Source organism: Chanodichthys erythropterus, chromosome 14 (genome assembly GCF_024489055.1).
Source record: "Chanodichthys erythropterus isolate Z2021 chromosome 14, ASM2448905v1, whole genome shotgun sequence".
NCBI classification, from domain to species: Eukaryota; Metazoa; Chordata; class Actinopteri; order Cypriniformes; family Xenocyprididae; genus Chanodichthys; species Chanodichthys erythropterus.
The window spans coordinates 2058836-2078068 of record NC_090234.1 but is presented as its reverse complement, the minus strand read 5'-3'; the positions used below and the strand labels follow the sequence as shown (position 1 = coordinate 2078068).

Here is a 19233-nt window from a genome sequence, read left to right as displayed (position 1 = left end):
AACTTCACAGACACATTCAGGAGACACCTTAGACTTATATTACATCTTGTGAAAAAGCATTCTTGGACACCTTTAAAGTTGGCCAGCAGCATTATGTAGTCACCAGGTGACATTTATAGGTGCACTTCCATCAGCACTCAATCAAGACATATTCATCAAGAGTGCTGCCCCATACAACTGCTCACTGACACATTATATCTTTTATCCCCTTCAGGACATCAATAAGCGTCTCTCACTGCCAGCGGATATTCGTTTGCCAGAAGGTTACCTAAAGAAATTTGCCTCAAACAGCCCACCATTTGACAAACCTCTAAGTCGAAGGTTTCGCAGAACGTCACTTGTGAGTCTTTCTTTGTCGTGATCTACCAGTATGATTTAAAATTGTATGGAGATTGTCAATAGTGTCAAACTGAAAACACTTAAATTAATATCTTTGTTAATAAATGTAAAATAAAAAAGAGAGATGAAAGTTTTTTTAAGAGATCTGATTTTAATCATGGTGTTAATTATTAATGAGATTTTGCATATACTGTAAAGATGTGAGGTCTTCAGAATGGTAGTGAATTGTTGTTAGTCAATTTTATACAAATTAACAATTTATTAATCTGTAAATCACAGCAAAGGTTCCTTTAAATCCAATGGGATTAATGATTAAGCATAGTCAAAATTAAATTTCTCCTTGTGTAAAAATTGAAGTTTTGCATAACAATAATTTGAGATTTGTTTTCCTTTCAGTCAGAAATCGGCTTCGGCAAATTAGAGTCGTATGTCAAACTGGACAAACTGGGAGAGGTGAGACACTGACAAGCTCCAATCTTCTCCACACTAGATGATATTCCCACAGTTTATGATCCAGTCTCTGTTTAACTCAATTAATTCATTTTGATTGAGCATTAGAAGTGTTGAATGTTGGAAATGGAGTTGAGTGGATTGTTAGTATCTTTCTTTTGGTCATATTGTCAATTGATATTTTTCTTTTCTACTAATTTTACAATTTGCCATTTCTATATAAATGCAAAGGCCATTGCACATCAGTAATGCCACTGAACAGCTGATATTGTGTGTGTGTGTGTGTGTGTGTGTTTAGGGCACATATGCCACAGTGTTTAAGGGTCGTAGTAAATTAACGGATAACCTAGTGGCTCTGAAAGAAATCCGGCTGGAATATGAGGAAGGCGCTCCCTGCACCGCCATACGAGAAGGTACAATATCCTCTACCATTCAGAAGTTTAGAGATGTGAGGTAATTCACCTGAGATGTATTAAACTGATCTGGTTAAACTGGTTAAGCTGGGGTTTGGATTATAGCAGTGATTGAGTGTTGATGGGAAGAGACTACTTTGATCTTTCCAGACAATATTTCATGGATTAGCCTTCATCTCTCAAATAAACAACAAACTAATTTGTTTCCAGAAAAATGTGTTTGGTCATTATTAAAATCAAAATTTGACTAGTAAGCGTAAAGTAACTTGCAAGAAATGCTTCATCAGACTATGAATTGTGGGCTCTGTGCATTATATTGCTATTGTGATTATGCAACATAAATTTCTTGGCAGACTGGAGTAACAGTGCCAGACTATGTTTTCATTCAGGCTGATTTAATGATATTTCTCTCTGTCAGTGTCTCTCCTGAAGAACTTGAAACATGCCAACATCGTCACGCTCCACGACATCATTCACACAGAGAAGTGCCTTACACTAGTCTTTGAGTACTTGGTGTGTGACATGCATCTTATTTATTATAGTATTTCTAATTGTGTCCATCTGTTTCTAATACACGTGTGCTCTGTGTGTTTTCAGGAGAAGGATCTCAAACAGTATCTGGAGGACTGTGGGAGCATAATGAGTGTTTATAATGTAAAGGTTAGGGGGTGAAGACATATCCTGCCAGCTGTAACTGCCTGTAATTTTAGTTTAAATTGAGTATGGTGATGATCCGAAATACTAACAAATAATACTAAAAAGTAATGCATGAGGGAAAATGATTGAAAATAATTTCATGTCACAGCACAACACAACTTCATGTGGTCTGAATGAACTAAGACAGAGACTGATTGTGGATATCAATGAAAACTTCAATCTGTTCATTGAACAAGTCTATTATAAGGCTTCAGAAGACTAAGGAATAGTGCATTCTGTAGATATTTTGAGCAGGAGGATACAGCATATAGAATTGCAAAGAAATAATTGAGATAATTGAGTCCTAATAGATCACTACTTTTGATATGCAGGTACTTTTGTAGATTAGAAATTTAAAAGAAATTTAATTTTTTCATACATTTTTGGGCTTTTTGTGCCTTTATTTGGAGAGGACAGTAGAGAGCAGACAGGAAAGCATTGGGCAGAGAGAGGGGCAGGATCGGCAGAGGACCTCAAGACGGGAATTGAACTCCGGTCGCCATGAACTCATTTGCGCCATATGTCAGCGTGCTAACCACTAGGCTATCGGCACCGACAGGAATCGTAATTGGGAATTTTTGCTACACTAAAGGCCCCAATATACCAGAGAACGCACTAGTTGTGACGTTGTTTCCATGGTGATGATGCAATAGCTGAGTGTGGCTCTGAGGCCCCGCCTTCTTTGAGGTGTAAATCTTCTCTGGGTCATTTCTTCTTCATTCACATATTCATCTAAACGTCGCTCTCAACACTGTGGGCGTTGTCAGGATGTTAACTGCATTTCAAACGTCTTTTTACCCCTAAGCAAAGAGGAAAAATAACTTTGTCATGAGTATATCAGGGCCTTTAAGGTACAAATGAGCTTGTCATTGGGAAATTGGGTCATTGCTTGGGAAATGCACAATTTATGCACACTCCAATGTTTTTCATTCTAGCAGTAGTACTTCTGTGGAACACAAAAGAAGAAACAAAGCAAACAAACAAAAAAAATTCAAATATGTCAGTCAGTGGGGTCAAATGTTGTTTGAACTCCATTTATTTTTGTGCTCCATAGAAGAAAAACAGTCATACAGGTTTGGAATGACAGGAGATAAACGATGACAGAGGTTTCATTTTAAGTGAACTATACCTTTAACTTCTTTCCTGAACATAAGAAGTTACGCTTTGGAATGTAAGGAAGTTACACACCTAAAAGTTTCGCCAAGCCCAGGACCAAACTCTGACCGGCAGGGCACAGAGGAGACAGTTTGAAGGGCAGATCAAGTAGATGTAGGGCTAAGAGAGAGCGAGCGGCCACCATGTAGAGAAAGGATCAACAAAAACAAAGCCAGAGCGAGATAAAAGAATAAGAAAGGAAGAAAAAGAGAGCTGTAACTCAAGTCCTGTCTGGGAGGCAAATTCATTGGTTTACAACAGTGAAGGTACACGAGCATCTGATATTGGAATGACTTTATTGTACTCTTTTTTTCCACCTGATAGATTTTCCTGTTTCAGCTATTGCGAGGTCTAGCTTATTGCCATCGGCACAAAGTTTTGCACAGAGACCTAAAACCTCAGAACCTTCTGATCAGCGACAGAGGAGAGCTCAAACTCGCTGACTTCGGTAGGCCCAATCACTCACATACCCAAATACTAGATACTGCGAGACAGAGACACCAACTGACGTTAACTGTATGGTGTGAAATGAACGAGAATCATCACGTTTATGGTTTGTTTGTGTCGCTGTAGGTCTTGCACGTGCAAAGTCAGTGCCCTCGAAGACCTTCTCTAATGAAGTGGTCACTCTCTGGTACAGACCTCCAGATGTGCTGCTGGGATCAACAGAGTACTTCACCTCCATCGACATCTGGTGAGGTCACACACACACACACTTCACATCTGTTTGGATTGCTGCCATTAATACTAGTTGAATGGTGAAAACTTGTAGGAAATATACCTATACTTTATTTTCAAGATTATATACTATAATTATATATTGTTTGTTGGATTTCCAGTGGGTTTCTAGTGTGTCATCATGAAAATTAAGGATTTAAAAGCCAGTCAGCTAACATCAACATGCAGTGTGTTGTGAAATATGAATAAGAATACAATTTCCCTACCTCAATGTATGGATTTGACACTGCTAATATATACACAGACTTGCTGCTGTGAGCATGAATAGACATCAATCCCATAGCAGACCTATGCAGGTGGAGCTGGGGAGGTGGAGGGGTTCAGAGGAGTTCTGATATGCTCTTACAGTAAACACTGAACCAGGGCTGCACTTCTCACAAGCATTGTGAGCCAAGTTGATTGTAGAGACAATTGGTGGCAATGGTTCTATGATGTACTTCGGCCTACGAAGCTTTTGGGAAACACAGCCCAGACTATTTAAATGTTGATTAAGCAATCTCATTGGCTGCAGGATCAGGAGAGGCCAGTCAGCTTGTGCCATGATTGCATGTAAATGATCTATCTAGAGCTTCATGACTGAAATAGATATTTATAATACAATAAATATATATGTGATTCACTCAGTAGTGTTGTGAGTGTTAGGCTGGAGAGTGTTTCAGAGTAATTTGTGTTCAAGTGCAGAAGCGTCTGTACAGAGTTAGAATCAAGGTCAAAGAGATAAGGATGAGACCGTTCTACATATCATTCTACAGATGACTTATTTATGCACAAAGTAGAGAAGAAAACATGTATTAGAGCAACTTTACAAGTATTATGCAGGAAGTATGTTTTTGTGGATGGGAAGTGATGCAGCTCACCGAATGCAGAACAGGAATTTTATAAAGGGAGCGCTCCTAGTCTGGACTAATTTATCTTTACATATCCAGGACAGTGACAGTTACAGCATTGTTCACTGGTTTAAGTGTGTTTGATTGGGTTGGAGCTGAACTCTGCAGGACAGTAACTTGGTTTCAATGCCCTGACTTAAGACAAAACCCCAAATTGTGTGCATGAGTGTTTCATGGGTATCGCTTTGGACTCTCTATTTGGCCTGTGTAACATATCAGTATTTTGCCTTTCGTGTTTTTCTCAAAAAGACGTTTTATGCTTTCTATCTGTCTGCTTTGTTTCATTAACATAGGGGTGTAGGTTGTATATTCTATGAAATGATCACCGGACGCCCCCTCTTTCCTGGGTCGACAGTGGAGGATGAACTTCATCTTATATTTCGCATCTTGGGTAAGAGCTGTGGTGTTATGCATGGTAAAGGTACACTCAGTACGTTTATTTTTTATTTTTTTGCTTATTCATCCCATTAGTGGTTTTGAATAGTGTAATTAAACTATTCACAATTAAACCCAATCCCTACCTCAATACATCACCTAACCTTAATAGCAACAACATTTTCAGAACAACATACATGTACACAACAAGTACAAATGCTTAATTTGATAATGTTATTTGTATTATGAGATAACAAGGGTTGAGTCAAGACATTAAGAAATAGAAACAAACATGAGTCATGTGATCACACCAAACATGACAATATAAGAGCATATGGCCAAAGAACACAATCCCAAGCCGTGCCTTTGCATTGCCTCTTGTAAAGCGTAGCAAAGGTGTTCTTCTTTCTGACCTTGTGATCCAGTTCATCCCTGAGCAGTTCAATAGGATTCAGGTCCAGTGACTAGACAGGCCATTCCATGATAGATAACACTCCAGCCGACTGTTTGCTCTTGGACGTGTGCTTCGGATAATTGTCTTGTTGCATGTTGAAGTTTGGTTCCAGTTAGCTGCAGTCCAGATGAAATTGCGTGGCATTGAAGTATGGAATGGTAGCCATGTTGATTCAGTATTCCTTTCAACCTTCCCTGCTCCAAAACAACCCAAACCATTATGCTTCCACCTCCATGATTGACAGTCTAGCAACATCTTCTCTTCTGTTCTCCATCTTACATAAGTTCTTCTTAGAGCAAAAACTGTCAATTTTGGACTCATCTGTCCACAGAATATTCTTCCAGTCATTCACCGTTCAATTCTTGTGTGTTTTCGCCCACTCTAGTTGTTTTGCTTTATCTGAAGCCTTCAGGAGTGGTTTCTTGCAGGGAATTCTGCCCATCAGGCCTGCATCTAGCGCCAGTGGTTGATGACACTGGTGCCTCACGAGTGTCACTGAGCTGTGCTGTAAGCTGAGGACTAGTGAAGTGTCTGCTGTGAAGGCTACATTTTGGCCTTCCACTCCATATTCTGTCCTTGTTAGACCCAGTGCTGCTTTTTCTCTGCAGACAGTAGTAAACTCCTTTCAATTCTTGGCTATAGCTCACAAAGAAAAGCTTTCTGTATCAAAGGGAGGCTCACAGGCAGGGATCCAAATGCAGCGTTTATTAAAGTTAAGCATGGTCGTACAGGCAGGGTAAACCAGGGGCAAACAGGAACAGCAGAGGGTAGACAGAATCGTAATCCAGGTACAGGCAGAGGTCAGGACTGGCAGATAACATACACAGGTCGATATACAAAGCAAGGGTCAGAGGTAGGCAGCACAGAATCGTCAAACAGGAAACAGGCAGAACGGCAACAGACAGGCAGACAGAATAATAACGCTTAGAATTGTCACAGGGTGAATCAAGACATAGCAAACTGGTGATGTGAGTGTGAGTCCTTTATAGTCCTGATAATGAGCTGCAGCTGGGTGTGGTGATCAATGTGGAGTGTGCATGAGTGTATGTGGCAACAGGTGATTGGTGGAGTGAGTGCATGTGATTGGCAGGGAGGATTATGGGAAATGGAGTCCGGAGTGAACAGGAACAGACTGTGATCGTGACATAACGTCCCCCTCCCGGAAGGCGCGTCCTCGCGGCGTAACAGGAACAGCTAGGGAGGGAGGGTGGGTGCATTGGAGACCTGCATGCAGACAGGAACGGGGTCCCCAATGCAGGTCCAGGAACTCAGGCCACCACGGCGGGTCAGGGGCCTCGGGCAGCCACGGCGGGTCAGGGGCCTCGGGCAGCCACGGCGGGTCAGGGGCCTCGGGCAGCCACAGCGGGTCAGGTGGCTCGGGCAGCCACGGCAGGTTAGAGTCCATGGGTGACCCCAGCGGGTCAGAGTCCATACATGGCCATGACAGCAGTGATTGGGCAGGGTCCCCACCCGCAAGCTCCCCACCCCTAGGTATACTGCCCCCCCAAAAAAGTTCTTGGGGAAATCAACGGAGTAAGTAGCAGGTTGAAGGGCAAGGAGTTCGGGTGGCTCCGGCAGGGCAAGGTGTTTGATTGGCGCTGGCAGGGCTGGAAGCTTGGATGGTGCTGGCAGGGCTGGAAGCTTGGGTGGTGCTGGCAGGGTTGGAAGCTTGGGTGGTGCTGGCAGGGTTGGAAGCGTGGATGGCGCTGGGAGCGCAAGGAGCTTGAGCGGTGCTGGCAGAGCAAGGAGCTTGGGCGGCGCCGGCAGAGCAAGGAGCTTGAGTGGCACCGGCAGGGCAAGGAGCTCAGGAAGTGCTGGTAGAGCAAGGAGCTTGGGAGGTGCTGGTAGAGCAAGGAGCTTGGGTGGCGCTGGCAGAGCGAGAAGCACAGGTGGCGCCGGCAGAGCGAGATGCTTGGGCGGAGCAGGAGAGACCTCTGGAATGGTCCCCAGGCCCACAGCGGCCTCTTGAAGGGCATCGGCGTCTTGAGGAGAGGAGGACGCCTTCTTCCTCCTCCTCCTCTTTTTCTGAGGGTGAGTCGATGATTCACCGTTTGGAGCGGGTTCAGGAGCAGACTCACTGGCTGAAGCGGGTTCTGGAGTGGACTCAATGGCAGGAACGCCCCCTACATCCACAGACACCGAAGGGGCGGCCATCTTGCCGGTGGGCACTGGCAAAGCAGCCATTTTGTCCATCGCTTCCAGGGCGCTTGAGTGCGTTGCAACCGGCGAACATGAGTCCATAGCAACAGGCGAGCTTGAGAGCGCTGCAACAGGTGAGCTTGAGAGCGTTGCAACAGGTGAGCTTGAGAGCGTTGCAACAGGCGAGCTTGAGAGCGCTGCAACAGGCGAGCTTGAGAGCGTTGCAACAGGTGAGCTTGAGAGCGCTGCAACCGGCGAGCTTGAGAGCGAAGCGGCCGGCAGGCTTGAGTGCGAAGCGGCCGGCGGGCTTGAGGGCGAAGCGGCCGGCGGGCTTGAGAATGAAGTGGCTGGTGGATGCTTAGGGATGCCAGCCGCTCGAGCTGAAGTCATCGACGGATCTGCCACACTGCAACGCAGTCCTCTCCGCTCCCTGACTGATCTAGAGACGTGACGTGACTCTGGGCGATCAGCGGCGACGTGACTTTGCTCTGGGCGATCAGCGAAGGCGTGACGTTGCTCTGGGCGATCAGCGAAGGCGTGACGTTGCTCTGGGCGATCAGCGAAGGCGTGACGTTACTCTGGGCGATCAGCGAAGGCGAGACGTTGCTCTGGGCGATCAGCGAAGGCGAGACGTTGCTCTGGGCGATCAGCGATGACATGGCTCGGTGTTATGGTGGTAGCCGCCATTTTGTGTATGTCCTTTGGTGCGGCGGCCATTACATGTTCTACCACAGTGTCGCATTTCTCCACGACCCCCACAGTAAACAGAGAACCAACAGATAACAAAGCAAAGTCCATAAAGCCGCTGAGTGATGAACGCGGTCCCTCTCGTCTTAGTTTATTCTGGAGAGGTTGGTTGACGCCATCACAGAAGAAGTCAATTAATGCACAGTCTGGTAGATCAGAGAGGTAAGCAATGTCCAAGTATTCCTGCACATATTCCTCAAGCGATCGCGTACCCTGGGTACTCCACAATAATAATTGTGTAATGTCCATACCGTACAAATGTCCTCCGAGAAAGCTGCTGGATCGTAGTGGCGGCTAAGTCTTCTGTCACAAAGGGAGGCTCAGAGGCAGGGATCCAAATGCAGCATTTATTAAAGTTAAGCGTGGTCGTACAGGCAGGGTAAACCAGGGGCAAACAGGAACAGCAGAGGGTAGACAGAATCGTAATCCAGGTACAGGCAGAGGTCAGGACTGGCAGATAACATACACAGGTCGATATACAAAGCAAGGGTCAGAGGTAGGCAGCACAGAATCGTCAAACAGGAAACAGGCAGGAACGGCAACAGACAGGCAGACAGAATAATAACGCTTAGAATTGTCACAGGGTGAATCAAGACTTAGCAAACTGGTGATGTGAGTGTGAGTCCTTTATAGTCCTGATAATGAGCTGCAGCTGGGTGTGGTGATCAATGTGGAGTGTGCATGAGTGTATGTGGCAACAGGTGATTGGTGGAGTGAGTGCATGTGATTGGCAGGGAGGATTATGGGAAATGGAGTCCGGAGTGAACAGGAACAGACTGTGATCGTGACACCTTCATTTCTCAAGACAACTACAGACCAGTGGCGTAGCCACGGGGGGGCCTGAGGGCCCCCTCATTATTATGCAGGCCCCCCCAGATTTCTGAGCGATTTTTGTTATTTTTTTATGTTGATTTGTTACACTGATGCATATGCTGCGCGGTAAAATGCAACAGCTGTTTTTAGACTTATTGGTTTGATTATTTCACGTGTTGCGCGTAGCTTCTGCTGTTATTATCTTTGCGTGTGAGAGTTCGTTATTATGCGATGAGTGACAATGTGAAGCGGCACCCGAGCTTCCTGGATGCGCATCTCAATGCAGTGAAATCCGGTGGGTGCTCGGGCTTCTAACTCTACATTCGTTTTAACCAATAAAAAATCGTTAGAGAATCAAGAACCTCTGACTGCAGCGTACACAGCTCTCTTCTCGTCATTATAGTTAATTTGAGGCAGTTTCCGTGGCGTTATTCGCTCTCGCGCAGATATTGCGTGCATGGCTGTGCGCGCTCAATCTTTGTTATATGTAAATCAAACATGCTTTTTCTTTAGAATTGTCTTCTCTCCTGGATTTAATGTTGCTAGAAGCTATTAACCATCCAACTTACATAACTGACTGTTAAAATAACACCTATAAATTGTAAAGAAATTAAGTATTAACTTTTTATAATAACTCCATGTACAAATGATATCATTTTCAAACTTAGCCTACTTTAGTCAGCCAGCTATCTAGATATTTGTATTATCTATTTAATATATATTTTTAAGGTTATATATTAAAAGTTAAGTGCTTATTGTAGCCTAAATGCTTATTGAATTATTATATTTAGCGAACCACTACTGATCATCAAATAGTACAATATCAGCATGAGTGTAATCAAAATGGTTTATGGTCTGGTCTATGTATCCCTGCCTCTGCTGAATTATTTGTATCCCTGGTGGGGATAAAAAAATATATCCCTCCCGGGTGCATATAAAATACCAAAAATAAAAATCGCTTTTTTAAAACATTGCCAAGTAAAACGCTGCGTTTATATAGAACTGTCTCTTTACGACAAAACAAACGGGACACTTTTCAGACGCGCATTCCGACTTCAGCCTCAGTGCCAGGCGCAAGTCAAACGAGCGCGGAAAAGGTGCAGGTGATGATGAGGGAGCTTCAGTTGAACAACAGTGAACTGCGGTCAGATGAGATGATGTCAGGCTATGTCGGTAAAAGTCAGAAAAATAACACGACTGTCCAATCAGTCATTATACTGTGCTCGTGGCGCGCACTCAAGAATTGCATGCGCAGATGCGACGGTGTGCGCTGCATAATGTGCGCACTTTGAGAGTAAAAGTTTGTATATGTAGTATGCACTGTGATCAAAAATAAATGGGACCAAGCGCGATTTAATGTAAGGTTTGTGTCTCGTTATTCTATTAATAACTATCGATTGATTTTGCATTTCTTTTAGAAATTAAGAATTATTAGTGTCATTGTAGTCATTATTAGTGTCATATATATATATATATATATATATATATATATATATATATATATATATATATATATATATATATATATATATATATATATATATATATATATATATAGTGGCCCCCTCATTTTTAGATGGGCCCCCCCAAAAATAAAATTCTGGCTACGCCACTGCTACAGACTGGTGTTTTTCAATAGAGATTTGGTTCTTTTATGCTATGTTGGAAACTATGTGTAAATGCCTTATGCATTATCCTGTAACCTGCATCAATGCTCAACCATCACCACCTGTTTTTCTTTTAATGCATGAATTCAATCTTTCAATCACGGTCTGTAGGGCATTTAACCTTCCAACATCTGCACATGTATGGTCAAGTGAAACCTTCATACTATTAAAATCACCTAGTTTGTTGCATATAAACAAAAGGAACATGGTTGTTTCTCTCAAAAACAATAAAAGACTAGGTGTTTCCAAACTTTTCTGTATATTTTGCAAGTTTATGCATCTGAGCAACCAGATTTATTTAGATGTCTAACTACTGCTGGCAACTTTAGTGATAGCAAGTTAGTGTAGTTGGAGTCTGTTTTGATTATAATCTCATGTCATCTCCAGGTTCTCCTACTGAGGACTCTTGGCCAGGAGTCAATACCAATGACAACTTCCTGTCATACAACTTCCCTCACTATGACGGAGAACCTCTGATCACTCATGCACCCAGGTGTGTGAATAGCCTTTCTGTGTGGCTTCTGCTGTTATTAGTATATATTTGTGGATCTATATATGAGTTGTATTGTCAGATAACATTTTTGTAGGGAAAAGTTCCTAGTACCAGCTTGAAAGGAAGAGTTAGGATCCATGTGCAGAAGAGACTGTTTCATTGGTAATGTTTCACACACAGAAAACTGATAAACAAGAGAGACAAACTAGTCCAAATTGAATAGCAAAGGAAAAGAACAGAAACACGGACACCAGATTACACCAGTGCCCGTAAAATACCACTACTAAAATTTCTTAACTTTGGGACCGAAAAGCTACAGCTATAATATGTGTTGTGTCATTTTGTTCTACAGGATCACCAATGACGGTCATGATCTGCTATGCCAGTTATTACAGGTAAAGTACAAATTCGCTTTTGCCAATGCAAAAGAAAAGGTTTTTGATCGTTGTCTGCATGTATTTTGCAGAAGAGCATTGTTTTGGATGTGCTTCGGCTCTGTGTGACTGTGCGGATGAATATGGCTCTTCTTCATAACTAAAAAGAGAGAGAGAGAGTGATTATCCTACTGCTCATAAAACATTCACTACTGGGTTTAAGAGATATAACCAGTTTAGATGAAAAGGATCTCAAGCTGACTAGCTGAAGACGTTACTGTACCCATTAACAGACACAGTACTTCCATTTAAATAAATTCCAGCACAGCGCTAAACAACCATAATGAAATGATTTTCACAAAAGATAATGCTTCACAGTGAACTCTGTTAGAGAGATACATAAGGCAGTTTATCTGTTCAATAAAACACTTTTGGATTAATAAACACCATCTCCGTGACGCTTTTACAACATTTCAAATCCCTCAGTTCTCATCGGCCGCATTTACACTGCAAGTCTTAATGCACAGATCCGATCTTTTGACCATATCCGATTTTTTTGGACGACGTGCTTACATTTCTTTTAAAAGTGACCTGTATCGGATGTCTCCTTTTTTACACTGCACTTGGCGAAACGTACCAAAAATAGCCTGACATCACAAATCAATTTCAATGGTACATTGAGCTTAATTTATTTACATGAATTCATATAGAAACCCTTTTAATGCAATAGTTACATCCATACATAAAAATAGCCTAATACAAATTCTTCATGACAGTGTACGTACGCAGCTCCGCTGGAAGCGTGCGAGTTGAATGCTTGGGTACGGGTAGATATTCACAGCTTCATGGGCTCGAATCCGCCATCCTATACTAGTTTTTTATCATTAAAACCAATGCGTTCATCATTGATTGTAATATCATATTGCAAGTTTGTGTGCTTTTTATTTTGTGGTTTCAATGGAACGAATAGTCATTAGTCTCCACAACTGGACTGAAGCGGGCGTCTGTGCACGAGCCGTCGTCACTGACAACCGCGGCAACGAGCACTCAGTGTGATTTCAAGAGCAACATTTCAACGTCAGATCGCCTTTTATTTAACACAAACAAATGAAATTAATAATCTACCAGTCAACTAGAGACGTTCCGTTTGTTATAGGTATGTCTGTACCGCGAAATGTAAAAAAAACCCTCACTTTTCAATGACGCAGGAGTCGCATTTACAGGGGAATATCCGATCTGTCCGCTTACACTGCAGGCGCAAACGCCCGTATCCTATTCATATCGGATTTATAACCACATATGAATGAGGCCTGAAACCGATCTGTGAAAATCGGAATCCATGTGCTTTTTTCCTGCTTACACGGTCGTGACTCATATCCAATCTGTGCCACATGGGAGGAAAAAATCGGAATTGGGTCACTTGAACCGTGCAGTGTAAATGGGGCCATCGTCTCCGAAGCCCAGCCAATGTTGATTCAGGTTTTATTACGAGCTCTGTCACCGGCAGCAGACTCTCCCCTTTCGGCATTTGTTTAAAACAGGACGGAGATTTATCTGCTCCATGTCAACCTTTCTCGCTCATTGCGACAACTAACCTGTGCCGCTCCCACACCAGACACGCATCAAAGCAGCCGCAGCAACCTTTCTCTATTACGGATATTATGAGACACACGGGCGAGTGACATATGCACACAATATCCCGTGAAAACCATCCCTAAGCGAGGGCCCTGATTTTATGAAATGAACAGATCCAGGTTACACAGATGGTAATTATTATACAGCATAGACATCATTTACAGTATCCTTCTCAGTTTGGGTGTTTCAATGACAAATGACTTTAATTTAAATATTGATTATTTTGATGACAATGCTGTGACGGTCATGTTCTGTTTTACTGTCTTGTTTAATTTCTAGTCATGGTTTTCATTGTTTTACCTGTGTCCCAGTTCTTCATTAGTTGTCTAGTTTCTCATTAGTTCTCACCTGTTCACTGTTTCTCTGACTGCCATCCTCCTGTCTATATAAAGCCCTCTGTGTTTCAGTTCATTGTCTTGTGTTAATGTTACGTTGGTATGTGTATGCTATCATTCGTTGTGTTAATTAAAAGACTATTTCTCGCATGTGTCTCGCAACTCTTTGGTGTATTTAATACACACAACCCCTGACAATTGCAGAGCATCTCAAATAAACCAAACTTTTCAAGAGAAGTGAGTTTATCCTGTGATCAGGAGCAGGGTGTGAACACATAAGGACACCCATATTCTGTCACTGTATAAAGCTCCTCAGTACTTCAGTTTCTGGTGCCATATTCACAAAACATCTAAAAGTAGCTCCTAACTTGCCATTGTAGGAGAAACTCTTTAAAATACTGTTCATGTCAGTCCTAAATTTAGTACTCCTAAATGTTTCCTCTAAGAGTATTTCACAATGCATTTTAGCGCTAAAATTAGCTCTTAAATCTGTGAAACGTTAGGAGTAGTCAAGAGGACTCTTAAGCCACTAAACAATCCTAAAATGATTGTAGCTGGCAATCCGCCTCAGCAGTCCACCCAGAGACACTGAACGCCATTGAGGAAACTGGCGATAGAGTCTTGGGTGCTGAGCTTTTTCTTCATAAATGCAATAAATATTTTGATTTATAGATTTTAATCTGCGATGACAAAACATGAAGGTTGATTTATGTGCAGGCAAACTGTATTGAATGTTGGAGAATAAAACATTGCAGTCAAGTTGAAAATAATATCCTATTGTTGGCGCCGAAAGCCTTGTGGGAAGCTCGCGTGACCCGAGTTCAGTTTCCAACTCGTGGACCTTTCCGGTCTCGCCAACCACCCCAACCCCTCATTTCTCTCTTCCACTCACTGTCCTATCATAATAAAAAGGCAAAAGCAGCAAAAATAAATAAATAAGAAAATAATGTCAGATTACATGTTGTAGTTGTTTTCACGAGTTCACACTTACAAATGATGGAATAGACTAAAAGAGTAAAATAAGGATATTTTGCGAGCTGTCCGAGGGGATTGAGGGCTCCGAGCTGAGAATTTAGCCAAACCCACAGTACTGCCCCATATCCTGGGAATAGGATAACTTGGGGTATCGGAGGGTGCAGAAAACTGTCGAGTTAACTAGGCGAGTCGCTGTGTATATATACCTCCTCTGGAGCTAATTAGATAGGCCGTTTGAGTGAAGTCCTCCCGAACTTCGTTTATAAAACATCATTTGTTGCTTGAATATCTCCAGATGTAGACATGTAAGAGGCTGACAATTAGCTAAACACAGTTTAATTAGTGACACTTAGCCTACATTTTAAAATCTTAATTTGAACATGAATCACTGACAGAGACCCCTCCCCTCAACCAATAGTTAGAGGGTAAGTTCACCCCAAAATGAAAATTATCCCATGATTTACTCATCCTCAAGCCATCCTAGGTGTATATGACTTCTTTCAAACGAACACAATCAGAGATATATTTAAAAATATCCTGGCTCTCAAAAGATTTATAATGAAAGGGGGCGAGATTTGAAGCCCAAAACAAATGCATCCATCCATCATAAAAAATAACCATACGGCTCCGGAGGGTTAAACGAGATACTTTAAAGAGAAATGTTAGAGGATTTTCATATGAGAGAAGAGGATCATGAGTTGATTGGCGTCTAAGCTTACATACTCCTACATCCTGCATCATGCATCGCGTTACGGGATTCTCATTGGGCGCAAGTTATTTTAGATTATAAAGTTTAAAATATGTATATTTTTCTTACAAAATCCCATTGCCTCACTTCAGAAGGCCTCTATTAACCCCCTGGAGCCATATGGATTATATTTATGATGGATGGATGCACTTTTTTTGGCTTCAAAACACGTTCAGCTACCATTATAAACTTTTGGAGAACAAGAACTTTTAAAAAAAAAAATATTTAGGATATAAATTATTTTTAAATATATCTCTGATTGTGTTCATCTGAAAGAAGACAGTCATATACACCTAGGATGGCTTGAGGGTGAGTAAATCATGGGCTAATTTTCATTTTTGGGTGAACTATCCCTTTAATAAGCCAGATGACATCATCTGTAGCAATTAGGTCAACCCCGCCCTTTCACTTAGCTAAAGACTTCTTCCTTAGTCAACGTTTGTCTCAGCAGCTTTGTGAATAGGTTATAAGAGGAAACTCTTAACTAAGAACTTTTACTGCTATTTAGGAGAACTATTAGTGGTAAGATAAAATGTTTTCTGGATACGCCCCTGAGCATTTAAGTCAGATCCTGAAGCCTGTTAGTGAAGCTAACTTTAGTAGTCAAAGTATTGTGACGTACATATGAGTGTAACAGAATATTTAAAGCAGTTAGCTTTGTAGTTACTCACACTCAACACTGCTTAAATGAATCATAACGCATAACTCAGATATGTTTGTACAACAAAACAAAACTGCAGTATTTGCAGTGTGATTTCCATTGGTAAACATGTGCACAGAAAAGAAAGATGTTCACACTAGATGTTTGTGTTTTTGTAGTTTGAAGCAAGTCAGCGTATTTCAGCAGAAGCGGCTCTTCGGCACATTTATTTCAGAGAACTGGGAGACAAAGTGCAGGACCTGGATGACAGTAAGTATTTCATACCACTAATATTAAAGTGTATAAGCTTATTTTAAAGTTCATTTTCTGTAGTTCCACAAATATATGTTTGTAACCCTAACATCTCATTCATCAAAACATTTGTAAACATCATCATAAGTCAAGATGGCCGTTTCTGCTTGTAAGCAAAAAAAGGAGTTTGTAGGGACTAAACAATTTTACACATTTATAAACTCACACATTCACAGTGGAAATGTTACCATTATCATAAACAGTTTTTCATTTCTGTCACCGCAGCTACCTCCATCTTCTCTGTGAAGGAGATTCGACTGCAGAAGGACCCGGGAAAACACTTTCCTGCTCAAAGAGAGTTGGGTGAGTTCAAGTACTTGACCCTATTTTATCTCTCCTCAAAAAACAACACAAAAAAACACACATATGAGATCAAATAGTCAGTTTTTTTAAATAACACACAAGCACTGGTTTACTGTTTGCCGAGGTGTTGTTGACTAATGTTTCATAAAGAGGGTGATTATAAATTATAGGCAGACAACAGCAACAAATAAAAGGACATGTTACTGTAATATAGTATTTTTTTTAATATAACAACTAATAGTAAGCTTGGCAGAGATACCACATTCCTGCAGAGTGTCGCTCCAACCTGGAAGCAAATGTAGGCACAGTTCAACTGGGGTGATTTTGGCTTTCCAACTTCATCCAAGATTTCCTGTCTTCACAAATACACTCAGAAGTCATCCTCGGCAGTTCAGTGAAATAATCGGAGCTGGGATTAACGTCATGATTCAGAACATTCTGTCTGGGTTTTAATAATGTTCATATAAATTATAGTACAAATATTACATCTGCTTTCAACAAAAGCAGAATCACATATCAATTTGTTAGAGTTTGCAAATCTGGTTTCTTTTGTTTGTTTGCTTTAATATGTCATTGTATATTCCAGCGGTGGTCCATCGAATGGGCTCTGCCCCACCTGAACATTTCCTCTCTGAAGGAGTAAATCGTCTTCTTCATCCTGCCCCGCTCTCTTCATAGACCTGCTAGACTTTGCTTTCCTGTGCACTTGTTGTGTATCATACTGTTTGTCTTTCTTTGTTTACTAAGTTCTACTTTATCGTCTTTTTTATTGTTTTTATTTGCACATATTTTGGCTCTGTATGTAAATATGAGAATGAAATCCATTGAAGTAAGAAATAAAATCATTCCGATAGGCATCAGGTACCAAAGATGTGTAATGCCGAAAAGCTTGTTTGTTCATCGGAATTTATGGCAGCCCAAATAACCACAGGGTAAAAGGTTGTGAAATGGCATAGCCGTGGCATGGTCTCCAAATGAGAACAAAATTAGGATTTGCCCCTCGACGTCTCCAGTGCATTTTCTGCTGATATCAGTTTTGCCTGGTTTCCCATTTTACGATTGGACAAAGCCAACTTTAGCGCACCTTCACTATCAGCCATATTGCAGCGTTCACCGTCTTGGATTTTAGCAAAATTGTAGCTGCTTTTTCTTCTTCAAAAAAAGGTCCACATCATGTCTTCAGACTGTTCGAGGTAAAGCACCACTGTATATGAAATGTATTATAAAAATAAACTTGACTTGCCAGTACAAAACTAACCAAATGGATCTTTATAATTCAACAAGTCAGCAGTCGCTTGGCAGTATTTGATGGTGAAGATGCCAAAACATCATCTTCTCAATACTTCTGAGTACTGAATATTGAGTCCTTCTCAATCGGAAAGCTGCGCCCTAGTGAGGCTGCATATCTGGGCTGCACGTCATCAAGCACCATCGAAGGCCGTCTCAATTCGGAGTCTCAAAAGGCAGCCTATGTTTTGCGTCCCTCATTCAGCATATTTTGAAGGATGCATTAGTATACTCTACAAGAACTGGCAGAAAGCCACTCAGCACTGAGCTTGTCCGGTTTCATTATATAATGCAAAACAAAGGTTTCGCAGATATTCGTTTTAGGGCGTACTAAACCATCTCACCCTAGCATTCACTGCTGAGAAGGAGTCTAGCCTACAGTAGAAGCCTCAGGAGGACACAGCCGTCCGTTTGAGACGCAGCCCAGATTTAGGTCTTCACACTATGACGGGCGAAGAGTTTGCCGTCTTCAGACAGGGAGCTGTCCAGCAATACCTATATTTCCAGACGCTTCCATAAGCCTTGTGGATCTGAACCTTTTCAAAACAAGCCAATAATTGTTTGCCGTCATTACCTTTTTTATTATTCACTTTATCGCTCTCTTCAGCTCAGGGGAAGTCTCGTCAACAAAGTGTTTTAACTCATATTGGGGTGTATGTGATGATGTCACTGCGATGGAAAAAGAGCATGCAATCAACAGTCAACAGATAGACTCAAAGATTCATCGTATGGGCATATTTGGAGCATGGTGTTCATTTATACATGTAAATATGCTTGACTTCACTAATACACAATCACGGGTATACCATACGGTGTCGACTTAAGGCTGTGGAAAACAAATCCGAGAGTTGCAGTAGCGGTTAAAGCTCTGGTAACCCAAAGCTGTGTGGTTTAGTGATCCATGAGCCATAATCACTGTTTACATGCACTTATCTGAATGAATCTGACTGCAGCTTTCAACAGTAATGTTTTATATTTGAATATATGTATATATGGGTCTTTGCACTTCTGCTTAGACGCTTCTGTATTTCATTGGCTCTACTGTACTCTGCACAATGACAATAAAGTTGAGTCTAATTTAATGTAATTACACAAACCTGTTGTGCCTTCATCTCAGGAGGAATCCATTCAGTCAAAAAAATGAACTTTCACTGTTGTTAGTTTCACTCAAGCCACCCTTGTTCACATTACTTAAAAAACTCATGTAACTACATGAACGTAATTTAACTGCGTTGTTTCTACTAAAACTGAGTATTGT

General features: G+C 41.6%; 1 protein-coding gene across 2 annotated transcripts in view; it reads left to right on the top strand.

The window, feature by feature from the left end:
- Positions 1-19022, top strand: part of LOC137036519 (cyclin-dependent kinase 16) — a 28527-nt gene extending 9505 nt beyond the window's left edge. For both annotated transcript variants that reach the window (XM_067410746.1, XM_067410747.1), the window contains 13 exons: positions 215-340; positions 736-792; positions 1088-1202; positions 1621-1715; positions 1800-1862; positions 3378-3501; positions 3627-3747; positions 4972-5069; positions 11261-11366; positions 11719-11761; positions 16253-16343; positions 16611-16688; positions 17275-19022. In XM_067410746.1, the coding sequence (XP_067266847.1) occupies positions 215-340; positions 736-792; positions 1088-1202; positions 1621-1715; positions 1800-1862; positions 3378-3501; positions 3627-3747; positions 4972-5069; positions 11261-11366; positions 11719-11761; positions 16253-16343; positions 16611-16688; positions 17275-17366 (1209 nt within the window). In that variant the 3' untranslated portion in view covers positions 17367-19022. The remainder of the gene's footprint in view (positions 1-214; positions 341-735; positions 793-1087; positions 1203-1620; positions 1716-1799; positions 1863-3377; positions 3502-3626; positions 3748-4971; positions 5070-11260; positions 11367-11718; positions 11762-16252; positions 16344-16610; positions 16689-17274) is intronic.
- The last annotated feature ends 211 nt before the right edge of the window (positions 19023-19233 follow it).